The following is an 18,204-nucleotide window of genomic DNA, read 5'->3' on the forward strand; positions in this document are numbered from 1 at the left end:
GGCCCCCAGCAGCTAAGGACCACTGAGGGCAATCACCCCAGAGGACAGCCGGCGGTCATGCCATTGGCATCATTGACTTCAGCGGGGCACCCTCAAGTCAGAGAGATCTCAGTCCTCTTCCCTCACAGCACCTGGGGTCTTGCTCCTCCGAGCCTCTGCTCGGTCCCTAGCACTGGGCTCCTCCGTCCTGGTAAAGACAGAGCCACTGGACAGAACAGGCGAAGGGGCCGCCTTTTTCATCCTCCCTGCGCTGGTGTCTATCGCTGCTGCTGTCCCTTCTTTCTCCTCAGAGGACAGGAAATATCCTCATCCTTTGGGAGGTGGTTCATCCCTCCCACGCTCTGGATTCCTTCAGTGGGAGATGTGGCTTCAGCCCCTCTCTGACTCGGTCTCTTCCCCAGTCCATCAGTGACCAGGAAGGGCTTGCCTGGGGCCTTGGCATGCATTTCTCTGTCTGCTGGGCACCCCTGCCCTTTGCCTGTCTGACTCCTCACCTTGCAGATGTCTGTGTGTTACTTCCTCAAAGACGCCTTGCCTGACCTTCACCTTTCAGTCAGGTGCCCTTGTTAACATCCATCCCAGTCACCCTTCGCTTTTGCCACATACCCCTGCCCATTTAGAATAATCAATTTATTTGTGGTGGTGTGTGTGTCTGTCCCCTTCATGGATCTGTAACTGGGGCAAGAACTGCTCTCCACCTTTATCCTGTAGCTTCTATAACAAGCAAAGTGTCCAGCCTGAAGTAGGTGTTGTAAGTATTTTTTAAAGATTATTTATTTATTTGAGAGAGAGAGAGAGCACGAGGTGGGGAGGGTTGAAGGGAGAAGCAGACTCCCCGCTGAGCAAGGAGCCCAATGCAGGGCGCAATCCCAGGAATCCAGGATCATGACCTGAGCTGAAGGCAGTCGCTTAATCAACTGAGCCACACAGGCGCCCCTATAATTATTTTTTGAGCAAATGAATGCACGAATGGGCATGGTGAGGAGACAGGAGGATGTGAGTGGGGAGGGCAGGTGGGGATATAAGGTAGAAGGTGAGGAGAGGAGATGGGCAGTGTGGGGACAGGATGGTAATGAGGATGGGTGGCGTGCAGAGGTGAGGTTAGGGATGGAGGGGAAAAGCGGGGAGAGGAAGACCAGGCAGAGGCATCTCTCTGTGGGCCTGCGTGAGGCTTCCAGACCCTGAGTGGCTTCCCAGGAGCTCTTGTCCCTTGGCCATGCTGCTTGAGAGGTTTGGAGGCCCAGCCCGTAGGCGGGGTTAGACTTTATCTTGGGGTGCAGCCCTAACCTCAGATGGTGACAGAGCGGGAGCGAGCTGGGGTTTTGCAAACCGTCCCGATTGCAGCAGGCCAGCCGGCTCGCTCTGGACGGCGGGTGGGGCCTGGGCTTATCTCCCAAGCGCAGCCCTAACCTCAGATGGTGACAAAGCGGGAGTGAGCAGACGTTTTGCAAACCGTCCCGATTGCAGCAGGGTGGGATGACCTGGCCAGGGCCAGCAGTGCTAGGTGTAGGGGGCGACATAGGCTTGGACAAGTTGGGGGCCTCGGAGCAAATCTGGTTTGTGGGAGCCATTCTGTATGTGGCTTGCCTCTACCTACCTCAGATCTCTGTTTCTAAAACCAAAGGGAAGGTCGCCGCTCTGTAGGTGGGGCTCTCCCTGTTAGGAAGCCTGCCAGTTCCCAAGTCCTAGGACCCCTCTGCTCTTCCGGAAGTCAGAACTGGTGGCCAGTGGCAGCCATTTTCCTCTAAGAACACCAACCACGTCTCCAGCGGGGTGGCCTCCTGTGCCTTTGAAGGTTTTCCAGGACCAGGCCTGCTTAAAGTTGCACTGACAGGGGCCAGTCAGAAGTCCTGCCTGAGCTAGACCATTCCCACTTAGGAGTAGCACAGGCTGAAAGGGGAGGTGTGCTTGCTGGGGGCTGGCGAGGGTGACAGGAAGTGACTGGCCTGTCGAAGAGGAGGCACACAGGCCCTCAGCCAGCCCTGGCTATCGCTGCTTCAGCATCTCCTATACAGCCCCCTGCATCCCATAGCCCCCTCCCTCCCTGGCGCAGGGTAGGGGTGGAGGCGAAGAGGCCCCTTTCCACCCCCACAACCCCAACCGGGATCTTGCAACACTGGGATGGGGGCCCTGGGGGCCCAGGCGTGTGGCAATCCGTGGGGGTGGGGTGGGAGGTGTGCACCGAGCAGGGGAGCGGCTTTCACAAGCAGCCACTGCAGGACTGACCTTGGCTGGCTCACCTTGGGCAGCTTCCTCTCTCTTCCCAGTATCACCAAACAGCCTTCCTTCTCCTCCGCCGTTTCCCCCAGGCCTGAGATCCTGACTTTCAGCTCAGCATTCTCATCTGGGTTCCAGGCTCAGCTCGTGAGGGAAAACTGGGCCTGAGCCCACTGTAGAGTCTAAAGCAATGGGAATGCACATGTATGCTGTTTGGATCTTGATTTGTTGGTTTCTTAAAGTCACCGTGTCCCAAGGACTAGTGCCTTGGGGCTCCTTTCTGCCTCTTCTTTCCCTACAGCAGCTTGGGAGAAAGGGCTTGGGTACTGGAATCTTGCTCTCTGGCCCATATGGGCTTCTTAGAGACTGAGCTCTCCTGCAGAGGGAATGGAAAGAAAGGTCTTGGCAATTCCATTCCAGATGGAGGAAGGCATTTTCTTGCTCTCCCCTTTCCTCCTCCTTTCCATTCGGCCAGGCTCCTTGGCTTCCTTTCTTTTTCTTGATCATCAGATGTCTTAGGCCTCCCCGCCAATTTGGCACGTCTGCCTCCTCCCGGAAATTTTTTAGGTTTCAACTTCAATGTCACCTCCTCAGAGAAGCTGTCCTTGACCACCCCAGCAAAAATAACCTCCCTTCCTGCTTGTGTATTTGGTTTTCCCGAGTGGAGTAATTAATGAATTTACTGAAGGTGCTTTGTAGAGGTGTGAAGGAACAGGACTGAGGGACAGCTGCAAGGAAAGATGAAGACACTGACTAGCTGCTGCAGGCTCCGTTACTGCCCCCAAGGCCATAAGGGTGGCATCTGTGAGAGGGGACAATGGAAGGTGTCCGTCCCCGACAAGAGAGAGCTGGGGGATAAGCACTCAACTTTATCCTCTGTGCACCATCCTGTCCCACCTGGAGCACAGCAGGATGACCAGGGGTGGAGGGGATCTAGAAGGGCAAAGGAAGACACCTAGTGTGCACTAGCGTGGTGCCTTTTTCTTCCCGCCCATTCGGCTAAGACCTGGGACTGTCTCGGTCACCACAGTGTTCTTGACACCCGACAAGGGCACACAAGAGGAAAGATGTTCAATAAATACTTGTTGAATAAGTCTACTCTGGCCCACACCAGTCGAGGCCAGGTGAAAAGCCTGATTCAGAAAGTGTGACTACCTGTCACCTCCCTGGGACGTGATCTTCCAGAGATTTGGGGCCATGCTCGCCACTGTGCTCATGCACGGACCAGGTGTGCTCTTTTCTGAAGCTGGGGCCGTTACTCTTCTGCAGCCCTGGTGCCAGGCTCCTGCCTCAAGGAGCCACAGGGTGGTCGGGGGCTGGGAGGAGACCCAGTTCCGAATGGTGGGAAAGCAGCTCCGGGCTGATGCTGAAGCAACCGAAGATCCCATCACCCAGAACCTTGAAAATAAGTCAAGGGGCAGTGGTCTTGAGCTGAGAGGAGGAAATCCGGAGGTTGAGTCACTTACCCTGTTCTGTACAAACCCCCCTTATGCAACCCCATCCCCCTGGGCTAGAAGCGAGGTACAGGATTCTCCCGGGCATCCGTGGAGACGGAAACCTCCCCCTAATGAATTCAGGACGCCCACTGGTGAGGGAATAAACCATCCAGCGAGTTCGAATTTATCTACCCAGACCAGATCTGGGATAGTAGGCTCCAGGGACAGGTGAAGGAGAGAGGGCCTGACGGACACAGAGGCAAAGGCAGGAGAGGGGCTGAGTCCTAGGTGAGGCAGGCATGGTGCACACAGGTGCCCAACACATAGGAAGTCTCTGCCGCTAGGGGTGTGGAAATAAGGGGAAGGGTGGGAGAGAGAGAAGAGACTAAGAGGATCCTGCCTTTCCCCTCTCAGAAAGTTATTCCTTGACCTCCAACTCAGGCTTTCTCAGCAGGGGCCTACATAACATTGGTGGTCTGGGAGATACTCTGGCCCGCACTGTGTCTTGTGTCTCGACAGTCCTTGGTTACTTGCTGAATGGGACTGGCAGGCCCACCCCGTGCGGTGTGCCTCTGTGGGGAGGGCGTGAGCATGGCCTAGAGAAGGTGCCCTGTGCTGACACAGCAAAGGGACAGAGAGAGTGTCAGGAGAATGTCTCTTATCCCCTCTGGCCCTCAGCCGCTTTATCTGTAAGATGTGGCTCTCACTATCTTGCTCGTCTGAAGCCAAAGCCCAGCAGACGATCTCTTGAGGTCTCCTCCAGCACCTCCGGAGATCCGTGATTTTTTTGGAGCTATTTTTGGCGCTGCCTCTAAGCAATTGTGTGACTCTGGCTAAGCACCCCCCCACACCCTCCCCACCCAAGGCCTCAGTTTCCTCACCTGCAAAGTGAGAAGTTTAGATGAGATTCTAAGGTCCTTTCAGTTCTAGCAAAATGGAATAATAATGCCTGGTCATCTTACCATGTGCCAGGCCATGTTTGTCTATGAATACAACAACACTGTGAGGTGGGTACTAATGTTGCCTCCTTCTATGGTGCAGATGGGGAAACTGAGGCACACAGAGAGGTAACTGGTTCGCATTGTACAGCTAGCAAAAACAGGAGGGAGATCAGATGGATACCCTTGGGCTAGAGCTCTATGAAAGAGGATACGCTTCACATGAGGGGGTTTCACTGGCACAGGTGGATTATTTTCCTCATTACCAACTTTCTCCTGTTCACAGAGGTCTCGAGGCCTTTCCCAATGGAGTCTTCCCCCAGGCACTCAGATTCTAGTGCTATGGGGAACCCGAGTCCCAGGGAGTGAGGGACAATGAGGGAGTGGGTGGGAGCCACGGGGTGGGGGGTGGCGGATGTCAGGCTGGTGGGCTCAAGTTGTGGAACCAGAGAGAAGTGGTCCAGTCCTGGCTGCAGAGCTAGGGAGCCCTAAATATGGCAGAGCCATCTGGAAGCTGAATGGAGCTCCCAAACCCATATTTCGAGGCGCTGGGGTCAGCAGACCTAGATATAAGGGACTGGGTGGCACTGGGATCTCCCCCCACAAGCCACAGAACTCCATTAGGGAAGTATCCTGAGGCTGCTGCAGGCCCGGTGGGGTTGTCGGGTGGGGTGCCTTCATCATCTAGAAGGACAGAGCAGGCTCGGGTGGGGGCAGGAGGAGAGAGGAGCAGAGTGGCAGACACACAGCCTGGCCGTGTGGTGTGCTGTGGGCAAGCTGTGGGCAGTGTATCTCTATTCTTGGATATTCATCTGGGAATAGAACCAAGAGATATGCAGACCCAGCAACAGGCCCTCACTGCCCTTGGAGCCCCCATGTCCCATGTGCACCCCCCCAATTCCCAGGCCCGGGGTGTAGGCCCATTACTGAGTCATAGTGCAATTTTATTCGGCCGCAGAATCATTATGCTGGGGTCTGCCCTCCTCCCTTGCCACCCGCTGCCATTTGTCCACGGTCTTTGTCTCAGGCTTGGCCCGTGAGGGGCTCTAGGGCCCCAGCAGGGTAGGTATCCCCAGAGTCAGGCTGGGCCGGGGCAGGGGGAGGGGCTGGTGCCATAGTCTGTCAGCCTGGCTCAGCTGCAGCCCCCCACGCCTTTGATGAGGCTGGCGGCCTCCGGGATCTGCCGGAAGAGGTTTCGAAGGGTGTCCAGCTCCTGGGTCAGCTGCTCCACGCGACTGCGGAGGCGCTCATTCTCCGCCATGTACTCCAGCACCTTCTGCTGCGTCTCCAGGATGCGCCTCTTGGCCTTGTCGCGGCTCTTGCGCACGGCGATGTTGTTCCGCTCCCTCCGCAGCCGGTACTCCAGGCTGTCCTTGTTCACCGCCTTCTTGCCTTTGTGCGAGGGGCCAGCTGGGGATGGCGCCTTGAGGAGGGGGCTGCAGGGGGTTGCGGCGGCGGCCACAGGGGCCTGGAGGGGGAAGGCACAGACCGACCAGAGGTGAGGGCTGGCCAGGACGCAGAGTGGCGGCTGGGCAGGAATCGCAGCAGTCGGAGAACGCCCATGCATCAAAAAGGTCCGGGGTCCAGAGCCAGCTCTGGTCTCCCAGTCAGAACAGCCATAGCCCCCCCGCGTGCAGAGGAGACCCCTGCTCTGACCCAGACTCTCTTTCCCATTCCCACACTGTCTGAGGACACTTTCCTTAAATTTCTTTTGAGGCTCTAATCTTACAATCGGTAGGCATTTCCCCTTCCAGAAGCAGGCGGCAGAGAAACTCCCTTCCCTCCTGGAAGGGAGTGATGGGTCCCGAGGTCTGGGCAGGTCAGCTGGCCAGTAGGATAGCCCGGACTGTAGGACGCCAGGGATCCCAGCCACATGGTGGGGTTCAGGGTGAGAAGGAAGTGACAGAAAAGCAAAGCAGGGTCGTGGTGGTGTGGTGAGCACAGAGGGTTTGGGGGTGGATGGGTCTCCCAGAGCAACACCAAACACGGACCCCTGAACGCAAACAGAGTGCAGAGTGCCCCACACGCATTGGTCTCCCTCCAGCCCCTGGGTGGCAGGAATGAGATCTGACCTGCACTTACCTTGAGGACGCGCAGGGGCTGGCTGGGCGCTGCCAGGGCCGGGGGCAGGTGCATGGCCGTCTGCCCGCAGTGTGCTACTTGATACTGTAGGGGATTATAGCTGCCGCGGCTGGCCCCTCGGCTGCCCTCTGGCCCCCGAGGCTCCTCCTTCACAGCCACAGCCCTGGGGTCATAGCTCCCTGGGCTGCTGTAGATGCCAGACCCCAAGGCCTTCCTGTCAGGGCCGAAGGTATGTGGGGGGTAGGCGAAGGGCCTTGGGTCCGGCGGCAGGTAGTGGGGAAAGGCAGGGGTTCCGGGTCCCTTAAGGCCTCGGGCCTCAGGTGCCGGCTTCACTGCGAAGAGGTCGGAGAGGAGCTGCTCCTCCCCAGACTCGATGTAGGCGGAGAGGTCGATGGAAGCCTCATGCTCACACATGTCCCCCAGCTCCCCGGGCCCCGCTCGGCCCCCTGAGAACTCAAGAGGCTGCTGGCCAGCCCGGGGCTCACACTCGTAGTAGGTCCCGTGGGACATGGCCGGCCCGCCCCCTCGGCTCCCCGCCCCTGCCACCCTACTCTTGGGGCACCCTCTGGGATGCTCTGCCTGCCCTCTCCCTATCTCCCCCTGCCCTAGATCTGCCCTAGATCTGCCCTCTCCGTTCTCCTCTGTCACCCACTCCTGAGTGGCCTCTCTCCTCCCACCTCTGCTGTTTCCTTTTCCTTCCTCTGTAGTCAATGCCTCTTTTCTCTTCCCTTTTTTTCCCCTCTCTCTCCCTGGGGTGACTTAGGGAGGGGCAGGGTGCACCCCAGAGGGAGGGATGCAGGGCTTAAAGAAAGGGGGCCCTGGCCTATTTAGCAGTTGGGAGCACTCCTTAGTCAGGGTCCAAGCCAGGGTTCTGAGATGCCTGGCTGATGCTTCTGGGAATGCCTCCCCCTTCCCTCTTGAGTCCAGGGGATTCCAGAGTCCTCGCTGAAGGCAACACCTCACTCTGAGTGTCCTCCTCCCTCCAACTTCCAAAAAGTTCTGTGCAGAACGAGGTGCCAAGTCAGAATGAACAGAAAAAACCCTCTTCCAGTGCCGACCCCCCACCTGATCTGAGCTCCTCCCTTGACACGCCTCCCTCTCTGTCCCCCAGCAAGGCTGGGCTCCACCTCCCCCCAGGGGCAGTCCTTTCCTTTTGTAGCCCCACCTCCAGGGCATTCTTTTGGGGGCAGGCCAGGGGCGTTGTTTGAGGGGGTTATAGTGATAAGTTCTGCGAACAAGCCCTACACGGGGTCCTGTGGTGCAGAGCATGCTCATTTGCTAGGTTTTTGTGCAATAGCTCAAACCCTCTGATGCTTCTAGCCCAGGGTGGCCCTAGCAGCCTGGCACTGTCGCTCACTGCCAAGGCTGGGCTAAGGCACCTGCTCCCGACTTGGGCCCTGTGCCCCAGACCCAGGCAGGCCCCTGCCCCAGGAGCCAACAGCCGCACTCCTCTGGTGGGGGGCTCCAGTGCTTCCCCTTCCAGCTGCCCTGCACTGTGGGAGCCTCAGGTTGGCGCTCTGTCCCCTGCTCCCACCCTGGGGCTCAGCCCTGTTTCCTGTGCTTGGGCCACAGGGCTCAGGCACTCCCTGCAGCTCAGCTTGCTGTCTTTCCTCCTGCATGGCCGTTCTCTGACCTCGATGCGTGTCTCTTGGGTCCACTTCCTCTTGTGAGGCTTGAGAAGCCTTCTCTTTTGTCATCATCTCTTCCTGGGACTGCTTCAGGGGCTCCAGGAGAAGCCCATGCTCGGCACTTTGGGTCTCATGCTGGGCCCCCTTTCCCTTCCCTTTTCTTTTTCCTCTGGGAACTCCCCACTCTCTCCTGTTAGAGGCATTGCTGTGGTTCTGTTTTTACCTTGAATTTCACCTACAAAAGGGACTAGAGGTCCAGAAGAGGGAAAGGATGCAGAAATGCGTCACTGGCTCTTTGATCATTGGCAAATGCTGGGAGCACCCCATGGAGGTCAGAAGGTTTAACAAGTAGGGTACACCAAGGGCCAGGCCACAGGGGGGACAGACGCAGATGGGATATGGGTGGCACTGAATGGTAAAATAGAGTAAGCAGGTGGAGACAGGCCTGCCTCTGCATCAGGCTAGTTACCCTTCCAGGCAGCATCTTCCTCCTTCCCTTGCTCCCCCCACCCCATCAACCCCAGGAGCTTTCTGGGCACAGTTTAGGGTCCTTTCTCTGGGAGCCCTGACCTGGCATTGGGAGATCTGTGTGCATCCTGGAGACAGAGCTCAGGGACCGGAAGTGTAGGTTGGGTAGGTATCGATCTCATCTCCCTTTCAAAGGACCTTGGGTCAAACAGGTAACCAGAGCTGAACTACCTCAGTTTGGCAGGAATGCCTCTGTTGACCGGCAGGCGGCAATATTGGTCCAGAATTCGGAACTGGAGGGGCTGCTGTGGTCAGGCATCCGGTGGACGGCAGGGGGCAGGCTTCTGCAGCCCTTGCAAGGGCAGGACCCTGTCGGGCCTCTGGGAGGAAGGAGGGGAATCGTGGTGAGGTGGGGTCTTGCAGCGCAGTTACTGGGAGAGTGGGCAGGGTGAGAGGACTGGGGCGAGGGTCGTGTCTCAATGAGCAGAAATTCTAGCCCTCTCCGACTTTGAAGTAGTGATGACGGTTAAGGCCTGACGTTTTCTGGAGTTATGCTCTTTTTGGTCATTGAAACATTCACTTTTCCACACGGATCGGTTCCCTGTGAGTTAAGTAGGAAGGAAAGCAAGACCGATGCCATTTTAAATCTGCCTTATCAAGGAGGGAAACGAGGCTGAAAGGCCCAACCGCCCAAGGTCAGACAAGGATGCAGCTTTGCTCTTGGGGGGAAAAGGCAGTGGGTTAGTTCTTGAAAACCCTAGGCAATTAGGGATAGAGAAAGGGGGAGCTGTGTGACTCAGAGAGCCCTGTTTGCCCTCAGTCTGCCGCGGGGGTGGGAGGCGGGGGTGGAGGGGTGGGGGTGGGGGGGCCGGCGGGACGACTGCGTCAGAAGCCAGTGAACGGGGCGCTGGAGGAAGCAGGGAAGTGTGCAAATAGAGCCGGCAGGAAATGAGAAAGGCTGGGGCCAGGGGGAGATAAGTGATCTCCCTCCGGTCCCTCACCTTCTAGGCTGGTGGCTGACGTTGCTGGAGTACTGACATTACGTTTCCCAGTAACTGAGGAGTTTGGGGAGGGCAGGCAGCATTCTGGATGTCTAGGCAAGGGAGGAGGGGGGTCTGGACAGGAGCAGGGGTGGGGAGGGCAGTCCCAGACAAGAGCTGGGGGATTCTTGGGTTCTGTGGAGTTGCTCAGGTGTGGAATGAAGCCCTCCCTGGGCAGCAGGCTTTCTTTCTCCTTTCTGCTTCAGTTGCTACCTGTTTGCCTTAATGGAAACAATGCAGGTATATTTTCTTAGTGACTTTGTAACAGGCCTCAGTTCAAAGATCACCTCCTTCACCAAGTCTTTACAACAAGGAGCCAGCCAAGCACGGCAGCAGTGGAGTGTCAGAGAGACCCAAGCTTAAATCCTGCCTCTGTCACATCCCAGTCTGGTGACCTTGGGCGGGTTATTTAACCTTACTTGTAAAATGGCAGTAGTAACTTCTACTTTGTCAGATTGTTTAATGAAACTTTGTATGGAGAGCAGTGTTGAGTCTTCTGCCATTCCTCCCACCACCGCCCGCAGTTCATCTGAGTGTCCTAAGCAGACATTATCTACAGCCCCATCTGATGCCTCAGTTTAACAGGCATTTTGGGGCACGGAAGTAGCAGACACAGTGCAGACTCTGGGGATCTGGCAGATTCAGCTCCTGTCTGCCATGGCTGGAGGTCCCCCCTCCCCAAGTGGGCAGTCAGCAGTGCGTGTGTGCCAGGAGTGTTCTCGCCTTCTTTCCCTGTAGACGATTTGCTCCTCGAGGGTAGGGTCAGATCCATTTTTTGAAACTTTTCAGCTGTGGTGACCGTATAGCCTGAATAAAAGTTAAGGAAAGGTGGATTGTCAAGTATGAATATTTTTATGAAGACAATGGAACAAAGCGTTTGAAATCTGTGCTGACCCAGAAACTTCAGGAATAAGTTTGTTATTCTCACAGCAACTAAAAAACTCCTTGGACACAATGGTTATAAGGTGTGTTGTGTGACTAACGAATGAATGCTTATGCAGCTGTGATTTCGGTGACCACCCCCCCAAATTCCCTAAGGTCAGAGCATCTGAATTCCTACCATTAAAGGGACTGACAGGGTTAAGACTGGGTAAAGGCCCAGGCTAAACATAAATACCTTGTGTTCTGGAGGACACTCACATTTACCATGGCCCAGATTAAAAAGATCAGCATGTGTCACTTATGTGGGGAGGGGGGCTGCTGGTGATGGATAGGAGCGAGTGTCTCCACAGAGCGAGAGGGGCTTTGGGGAGGGCCGGACTTGCTGGAACAGGGCAACATGGAGAATACAGTGGCAGCCCATGGAAAGGAAAAGTGTGTGTGTTGGGGAAGAAGCAGTTCAAAAGTGGATTTGAGACCTCGGGGACAGCCTCTTGCATAAGACTGGTCTCTGCCCAGTTTTGCCATCAGTATCTGGGGACAACCTTGGGCTGAAGATTGAGGAAAGCTTTGAGATTCGGTTCAACCTTTTATTTTTTCTTTTCTCAGAAAGTACTAAATAGGTTAAGTGACTTGCCCAAGGACACACAGCTGTTTGGTGGCTGCTGAGCTGGAACTTAGAGCCAAGCAGCTGTGCCCTGTGACTGGCACACCTCCAGCCTCAGCTGAGAAAAATGCCAGCCACAGATGAGGAGTGTTGGGGCTGGGCGGGGACTGGGAGTGAGGCGTTTTGCCTGCCTGTGTCCTCACGTGTCCCTCATGGTGGAGGATGATGTCTTAACAACCCCTCTCCCCCTGCCCATGTCTGTCAGACGTGCAGGCTCTGGAGTAATGCTGCCCTAGAACAGGCAGCTGGGACGGCTGCCCACGAAGGAGGCACTCCAAGCAAGCACTGGGTCTAATCCCATCAACTTCCTCCAGCAATTAACCCCAATCACCAGTGGATGTGTCCCTACCGTACCTGGTTCCTCCTTTGTCCCCACTCAACAGCTTTCCTAGACCGCCGACTAGACACAGCCCTCTCATTCAGCTCCATGCAGCTGAGGGGACCCTGCCTCACATCCCAGTCCCTTCTGTCAAACCCCTCGGATCTGGCTGGCTGCTTTCCTAAGTGCCCCTGGCTTCTCTCCATAGGCTCAGTCCATCCCTTCCTTTCCCATTCAGTGCCAGCTGTCCCAGTGCCAGAAGGCTTGGCTGACCAGACCTTGGAGAACCACTCTGCCATTGCCTCCCTCCACTCAGCTAAGTCCTGTCTGCCATCTACTTTCCCACCTGGGCAGTGGCGATGTTCTTCCTAGCTAGTTTGCAGGAACTTAATGAACACTTTGGGACTTCACTGAAGAAATGAAGAAGTTATTGGTTCAAAATGAAAGGTAGTTAAAAACCAACCCCTCCCCCCCAAAAAACGCGAGAGAGTTGTTTGAGTGTGCTGGTACTGGGTCCCTGGGACAGAGCAAGGGCCTCTGGGAATGCCATCCAGGAAGGAACTTAGCAACCAAAGTCCTGACGAAGATAGGAAATGCCCAGGGACTCTGTCTCAGAAGGTCACTGAATTACTACCACCAACAACTTCATTTCAATTTAAAATTTTATTACATCAAAAGAAAAAAAAAAACCCTCCACAAAACAAACTCTAACCCTAGACCAACTCAAAGACAGAAGATTATTATCCAGGTATAACTAATGCCCTCCCCACCCAAACAACCTTACATTAAAAAATTTAAAAGAAATAGAAATGCCAGCTTCAAAAATATTTATCCAAAAAAGTAAGGCATTCACTTTATGAAACAAATGAACAAACAAATAAACCCTAACAATTGAAGGAGGGATGGAGGTTGGAGGAATGAGAAGAGGGAACAGGAGGGTGGTCCCCTGACCTTCCAGGGGCCAGGCCCAGCCCACCTGGGGTCCACTCTGAAGGGACCGGAACTCAAACCAAACCTGACATCTCACCAGTTGGGGTTGAGGGGAGGCAGTCAGGCAGGCCAGGTAGGAAGCTGGGAAAGCCAAGCAAGCCAGGAGGACTCCCAGCATATTCTAGTCTAAGCAGGTGATAGGGGGAGGTAGGAAAGAGGGCCCTCCTGCTTTGGGATGAAAGGATCCTAGTCCTTAGCACATCAAGTGTGATAGGGAGGCTGCAAGGCCCAGGGTAAACATGGTGGTGTTCCCTCGGAGCGCAGGGAAAGGGAGCCTCTGCCCACAGGACGGCCAGAAGTGTGCAAACCAGAATGTGTCTCCAAAATGGGTACTTTCTGCCACTGCCTTTTCATTCTGTTTGGGAGGCTGTCCCAAGACAGGGCAGTGGTGGGACCAGAAGGGGAGGTGTCTGAGTTGGGGGAGGAGGAAGGAACTGGTCTTCAGAAGACACTCTCTCCCCACATAGTATCTGAGGTTATGGGATGGGCACATTTCTGGGGGGTGGGTGGAAAATCACCCTCCATTCCAGGAAGGCTTTTCATACCAGGTCTGTCCTGAGGGTTAGAAATCAGGGAGTATTTTTAGGTCCAGTTCTTGGATAGGAAGTGATTTAAGGCTGATTTGGCTTGGGTTTCCGGCCTGAAGGTCTTGGGAGCCTTCATACCGGTTGGTCCCGGAGCCAAGCCAGAGAAGAGGGAAAGGGCACAATGGGGGCCGCCAGCAGTGCTGGTTCCATGGAGGTATGTGGGGACGTAGCTGCAGGGATCATGGAGTGACTGTTCCTTCTCACCAGAGTGGGGAGGGAGGAGCTAAGCAGCTTTGCCATTAGGAGAGAAATGTCCTCTACATGGAAAATAAGAAGACTTTCTGGCTTCAGGAAGCTTTGGCACCAAGTGGGGGTCAGGATGCAGGAGACGGGCAGGGTTTCTGCAATTTGAGCCTTTCCCAATCTGTTCCACAGGCCTGGCTTGGGTTAGGGGGAGGGGGCAGTTCTCCTGCTCATTGGTCCTTAGCTCAGTAGGGAGGTGGTGTCCTGCCAGGAACCTTGTTCTGGACAGGGAGCTCAAGCTGGGATGAGGGGAGGCACGATGGGGAGGGGGAGAGGAGAGGGCAGAGGGAAGCATCTCTCATTTCTTGGGTCCCTAGTAAAGGGAGGGTGATACCAGTCTCTCCAGCTGACCTTTAAAGATGACAGATTTGCCTAAGTCTGTCCCTCCCCAAATGACTCACTATAGCTTCTGGTTCTCTGAGCAGAGGCCTCCCTTGGGCTCAGGAATGGGGAGGGAAGGCAGTACTGACTGGGCTCCTGAGGAGGCAAGTACAGGGTAGAGGGCCCTGTGGGGTACCGCCAGAAGCTCCACTCTCCTCCCACTTCTTGGAGCAGCCCTGGTGAGGGTTTTGGACACAGGCCCTGGTGGCGAGAGGCTGGTTCTTTGGGTACAAATGTCAGTGTATTTGTCTATAGTTTCTTACCACCCACACCCAGGTTCTGCTCCTGCTGGACACACCGTGTGTGTGTGTGTGTGTGTGTGTGTATTGGGGGGACGTAGGCAGGGAAGGAGAGCAAAAAGGGGGTATAGGAGGAAGGAGCCAGCTGAGAGGCGATGGTGGTTCTCAGGGTTGGGGCTGCTCCGAATCCTTGTCCTTGGAGGCCGTGGGTTGGTAGATGGACTGCCGCTACTCCTCTGTGTCCTCATTTATCTCCTCTTTACCAGAGCCTGCTTCCATCTCGGGGTACACAACCACACACATCTTCTGGCTCACGAGGGTTAGTGACTCTATGGGAAGTTACACAGAATGGGTCAGTGCTGAGCATCCCACCCACCCCGCCAAGCCGGCCATGACCCTGCTCCACTCCCCTGCCCCATGTGTTGCCTCAGCAGAGCCCTGGTGCCTTCAGGAGACTTCCATTCCAGGAGACAGCCACCTTGCCTCTTCCTGTGGCTCTGAGCAGCCCGTCTGCTGGTTGCCCCTTCTCATCAAAGCCCGAGTCCCCCACCTTCTCTAAGCCTCGTGACTACCAGTTCCAGGATCTCCCTTGGCCTCTCCCCAGGGCAGCTCCTACAGAATGGCTGTCAGGGTGCCTATTCTTCCAGCTCTAGGGTCTGTGTGCAAACCTCAGCTGTTCTCCTCTCCTCAGAGGTCTCTGGGAAGGCACCCACACTTTCCTGCCCCATCTTCTCCAGAGCTCTGTGGACCAGCCTAGGTCTCCTGACCAGGAGACCTAACTCAGACAAGGAGATCCTCTAGCCACCCGGCATTTTTAACAACTCACCAATGAAGTTATTGAAACACTTGGGCTTGTGTTGCCAGTAAACACCCAGGAAATAGACGGGCACTCCTGTCAGCATGATGGCCAGGCCAATGCCACACACCACGGGCTCTGACCACAGGCTAAAGATCAGCAGAAAGGCCCAGAACAGCAGGTAGATGACGGGGAACAGCAGGTTGATCTGTGGAACAGATGTGCTGTTAGATGTGTGGATCCCGTGGTCCTCAGGATCAGGGTGTCCTCTCTCTTCTCAATCCACAGAGAGGCACCTTTGAGGGCAAAGGCTAGGCTTCACTTGGCTCTCTGGCTCCCACACCCCAAGCCCTGATAGATCAAGTGTCATGTCAACAAACGTTGGTGAACTTGGGTAGTAGGATGGGAAGAGGAAGGGCAACTAGGAAGGGAATGATCCTCATTCCTTTCTCTTTTCTCCTGGGCAGAGGCTAAACAAGTCCTTGTCATCCATGCTTCAGCCAGGGAAGCCCATGGGGACTGATAGGCTCGCTGGTTTATTGGTATATGTTTGCTGACATCCTAGAGTAGAAGAGAGGTGGAGAAATGAGTGAGGGGCAAGAAGGAAGTGGCCCAGGTCTGTCATACTCCTTGTTCCTTTCCCAGTTCGAGGTAGGGCCCTCATCTGGGTACCATGTGGCAAATGTCCATCCTTCTTTTCAGGATCAGTCTCAATGTGTTTCTCTCAAGCAATCTGAGAAGGTAAGTCTGCTAAGATCCAAGAAGTCAGGAAATCTACCATACTGTCAGGCACTCTGGGACCTTGATTTTATTCAGAAAGAAGCATCAGCTCTATGGGCTTATTGGCCATCTTGTTGGCCACAGGTGGGAGTGCCCAGTAGAGTCTTCTTCAAGACTCCACATCTAGCTGCTTTTCTCTTCCTTGTCATCTCAGAGGGTATGCAAGTGTTGGGAGGAGGGAGGGTTACTCTACCTTGTCATCCCTCTAGCAAGCTTTCTAAGAGTGACAGGAAAGTGGTGGTGGAAAACAGATTTGGAAAGCTGAAATCCCCAGCTGGGAGAATCTTCTTGAAGGATCTAGTCTCCTGTTTCCAGAAAAGGATTGTTCAAATAGCTCAGGTCTATGCTCTATTCTAATTTGCACGAGAACCCATAATGCTCTTGCCTGTTTTATTCTGAGCAATGCCATTCATTCACCACAGTTATCTCTTGCAGCAATCAGTAGGTTCACCAGGCACACTACTACATATAAGGCTATAGTAGTTTAAAAAGGGAGGCTCATGGAGGGCTGTAGTGGACTGAAAAGCTTCAAGGGAGAGGAGGAACTTGAGGCCTATGTGGAGAATAGTTATAATTTGGATAGGCAGATGGGAGAAGGAAACTCATTCTGGGATGGAGACATAGTTCAAGTGAACTCCGCGATGGGATGGAGGGAGGAGGAGGAGATGGGCCATACTAGTGGACTCATGGAAATGCTAGACAGGTAAGGGAGCCCTGAAAAATCAACCGGAGTTTATAAGAGTTGTAGGAAACAACTACAATGATGAGAGTATCATTTAATCTAACTTACTCTTCCAGCTATGATTTGTTCTGGTCCTGTCTCCAGTGGAAAATGGAAATGACTGCCCCACTTATACATAGCACTTGCTTTCCAAAGGGTCTGCTACCATCATAGAGAAGGTAGATCATATATGTGGTCAGCAGCTGAGAACAAGGGGATTTAAAAATCTGAGCAGCAGCTAGATTTGTAGAGGAGGGGAAAGGGATCTCAAGGGGAGGTTCTCGCACCTTGATAGGGCGGGGGATGTCAGGCTTCTGCCAGCGAAGAACGATTTGTCCCGCGACTGTGACTCCATAGAAGAGGTAGTTGATGAAGCCCACGTAGTTGATGAGGGTGTACATGTCACTGGTGACCAGCATCAGCAGGGTTGAGATGCACTGTGGGAAATGGGAGAAGCTCATCAGTGATCAGTAAGGTATCTGGACACTGAAGGAGCTGTTTACAGGTGGGAGACTGTTCCCCTGCCTCTAGACAGACGATGTCATTTTACGATGAATGTCCTAAAATAGAGACTTTACAGCCTCCCCTCCCTAGGCATCCTGGCCATTGTTAACAGCTTCATTGCCAGGAAATTCTTTCTTATTGCAGGAATGATAATCAAAATATTTAACTACTGGTATGGCATGGGCACTAACCAGTCAGAATAGATACTGGCCATAAACAAAACTGGCTTGGCCACACAGGCAGTGCCAGTCTCATTTGTATTTCTTCCCTGGTTGTACCTCAAGCTAATTTTGGTGTTTCCTTTTTTTTTTTTAATCCCTTAGGGAAGATTGTTAACTGCAGATTAAAGCTTTAATTCCTGCCCTCATCCTCTCCTGGCTGAGTCATGTAATTTATTTTTCTCCCCCCTCTACCTTTTTTAATATTCTAAACAGTTATAAAGCATTTGCTAGGTGGCAAGCCCTGTTCTCAGTGTTCTACAGATATTAACTCATTTAACTCTCATAACATCCTCATGAGGTTTTCTTGATAGAATCCACTTTACAATTTCAAACTCAGCTCAGTGGCTCTCTCGGAATCATGTTCTGCCCCTCTGCTAATTTGTTAAGGCCAACAGAAGATTCTGTTCTTACAGCATCTGGGTGGCTCAGTTGGTTGAGCGTCTGCCTTCGGCTTGGGTCCTGATCCTGGGATCCAGTCCTGCATCGGGCTTCACATCAGGCTCTCTGCTCAGCAAGGAGCCTGCTTCTCCCGCTGCCCCTCCCCCTGCTTGTGCTCTCTGTCTGTCACAAGTAGGCAGAGAGGTAGGCAGCGAGAGGAGGAAGCGGGCTCCCTGTTGAGCAGAGAGCCTAATGCAGGGCTCAATCCCAGGACCCTGGGATCATGACCTGAGGTGAAGGCAGAGGCTTTAACCCACTGAGCCACCCAGGTAACCCTAAATAAATAAAATCTTAAACTAAAAAAAAAGAAGGTTCAGTTCTCATGTAAGATCTGACAGTGAAAATAACCTAGAAGATTTTAATGGATGAATAAGCCAGATTCTGACTGTATTTGCCTTGCAGCACAGTACTGTACCAATAGCTCAAACTGGAAATAAGTCTGTGTCTCACTGGGAGTACCAGGGGTCTCCGGGCACCTTTCACAGCTAACCAATCATGATGGCCTTCATCCTGTATCTGAACATTCTGAAACTCCCCCTCATGGTGTACAATGAAGGCACTTGACTCCTGAGAGCTCTCAATTATCCTGATCTAACTGCTTCTCTGATGGACCAAAGTCATTTTCAATAT

At 54.1% G+C, this 18,204-nt stretch overlaps 2 protein-coding genes across 2 annotated transcripts in view; both read right to left on the reverse strand.

The window, feature by feature from the left end:
- Nucleotides 1-5,518: 5,518 nt before the first annotated feature.
- Nucleotides 5,519-7,716, reverse strand: CEBPE (CCAAT enhancer binding protein epsilon). The gene is made up of 2 exons (XM_032343829.1): nucleotides 6,674-7,716; nucleotides 5,519-6,059 (listed from the first exon to the last, which is right to left on the reverse strand). The coding sequence occupies exons 1-2, from the start codon at nucleotides 7,181-7,183 to the stop codon at nucleotides 5,724-5,726; spliced, it is 846 nt and encodes a 281-aa protein (XP_032199720.1). The 5' UTR covers nucleotides 7,184-7,716; the 3' UTR covers nucleotides 5,519-5,723.
- Nucleotides 7,717-14,179: 6,463 nt separating this feature from the next.
- SLC7A8 (solute carrier family 7 member 8) overlaps nucleotides 14,180-18,204 on the reverse strand; it is a 47,767-nt gene continuing 43,742 nt past the window's right edge. The window contains exons 9-11 of the mRNA XM_032343828.1: nucleotides 16,699-16,848; nucleotides 14,941-15,118; nucleotides 14,180-14,443 (exon numbers count right to left, since the gene is read on the reverse strand). Of these exons, the coding sequence (XP_032199719.1) occupies nucleotides 14,343-14,443; nucleotides 14,941-15,118; nucleotides 16,699-16,848 (429 nt within the window). The 3' untranslated portion in view covers nucleotides 14,180-14,342. The remainder of the gene's footprint in view (nucleotides 14,444-14,940; nucleotides 15,119-16,698; nucleotides 16,849-18,204) is intronic.

Source organism: Mustela erminea, chromosome 5, assembly GCF_009829155.1.
Source record: "Mustela erminea isolate mMusErm1 chromosome 5, mMusErm1.Pri, whole genome shotgun sequence".
NCBI lineage: Eukaryota > Metazoa > Chordata > Mammalia > Carnivora > Mustelidae > Mustela > Mustela erminea.

Coding starts and splice junctions, on each gene's coding strand:
- CEBPE (XM_032343829.1), bottom strand. CDS start 7,183: ATGTCCCACGGGACCTACTACGAGTGTGAGCCCCGGGCTGGCCAGCAG. Junction 6,060..6,673: donor AGCCCCTGCGCGTCCTCAAG/GTAAGTGCAGGT, acceptor TTCCCCCTCCAG/GCCCCTGTGGCCGCCGCCGC.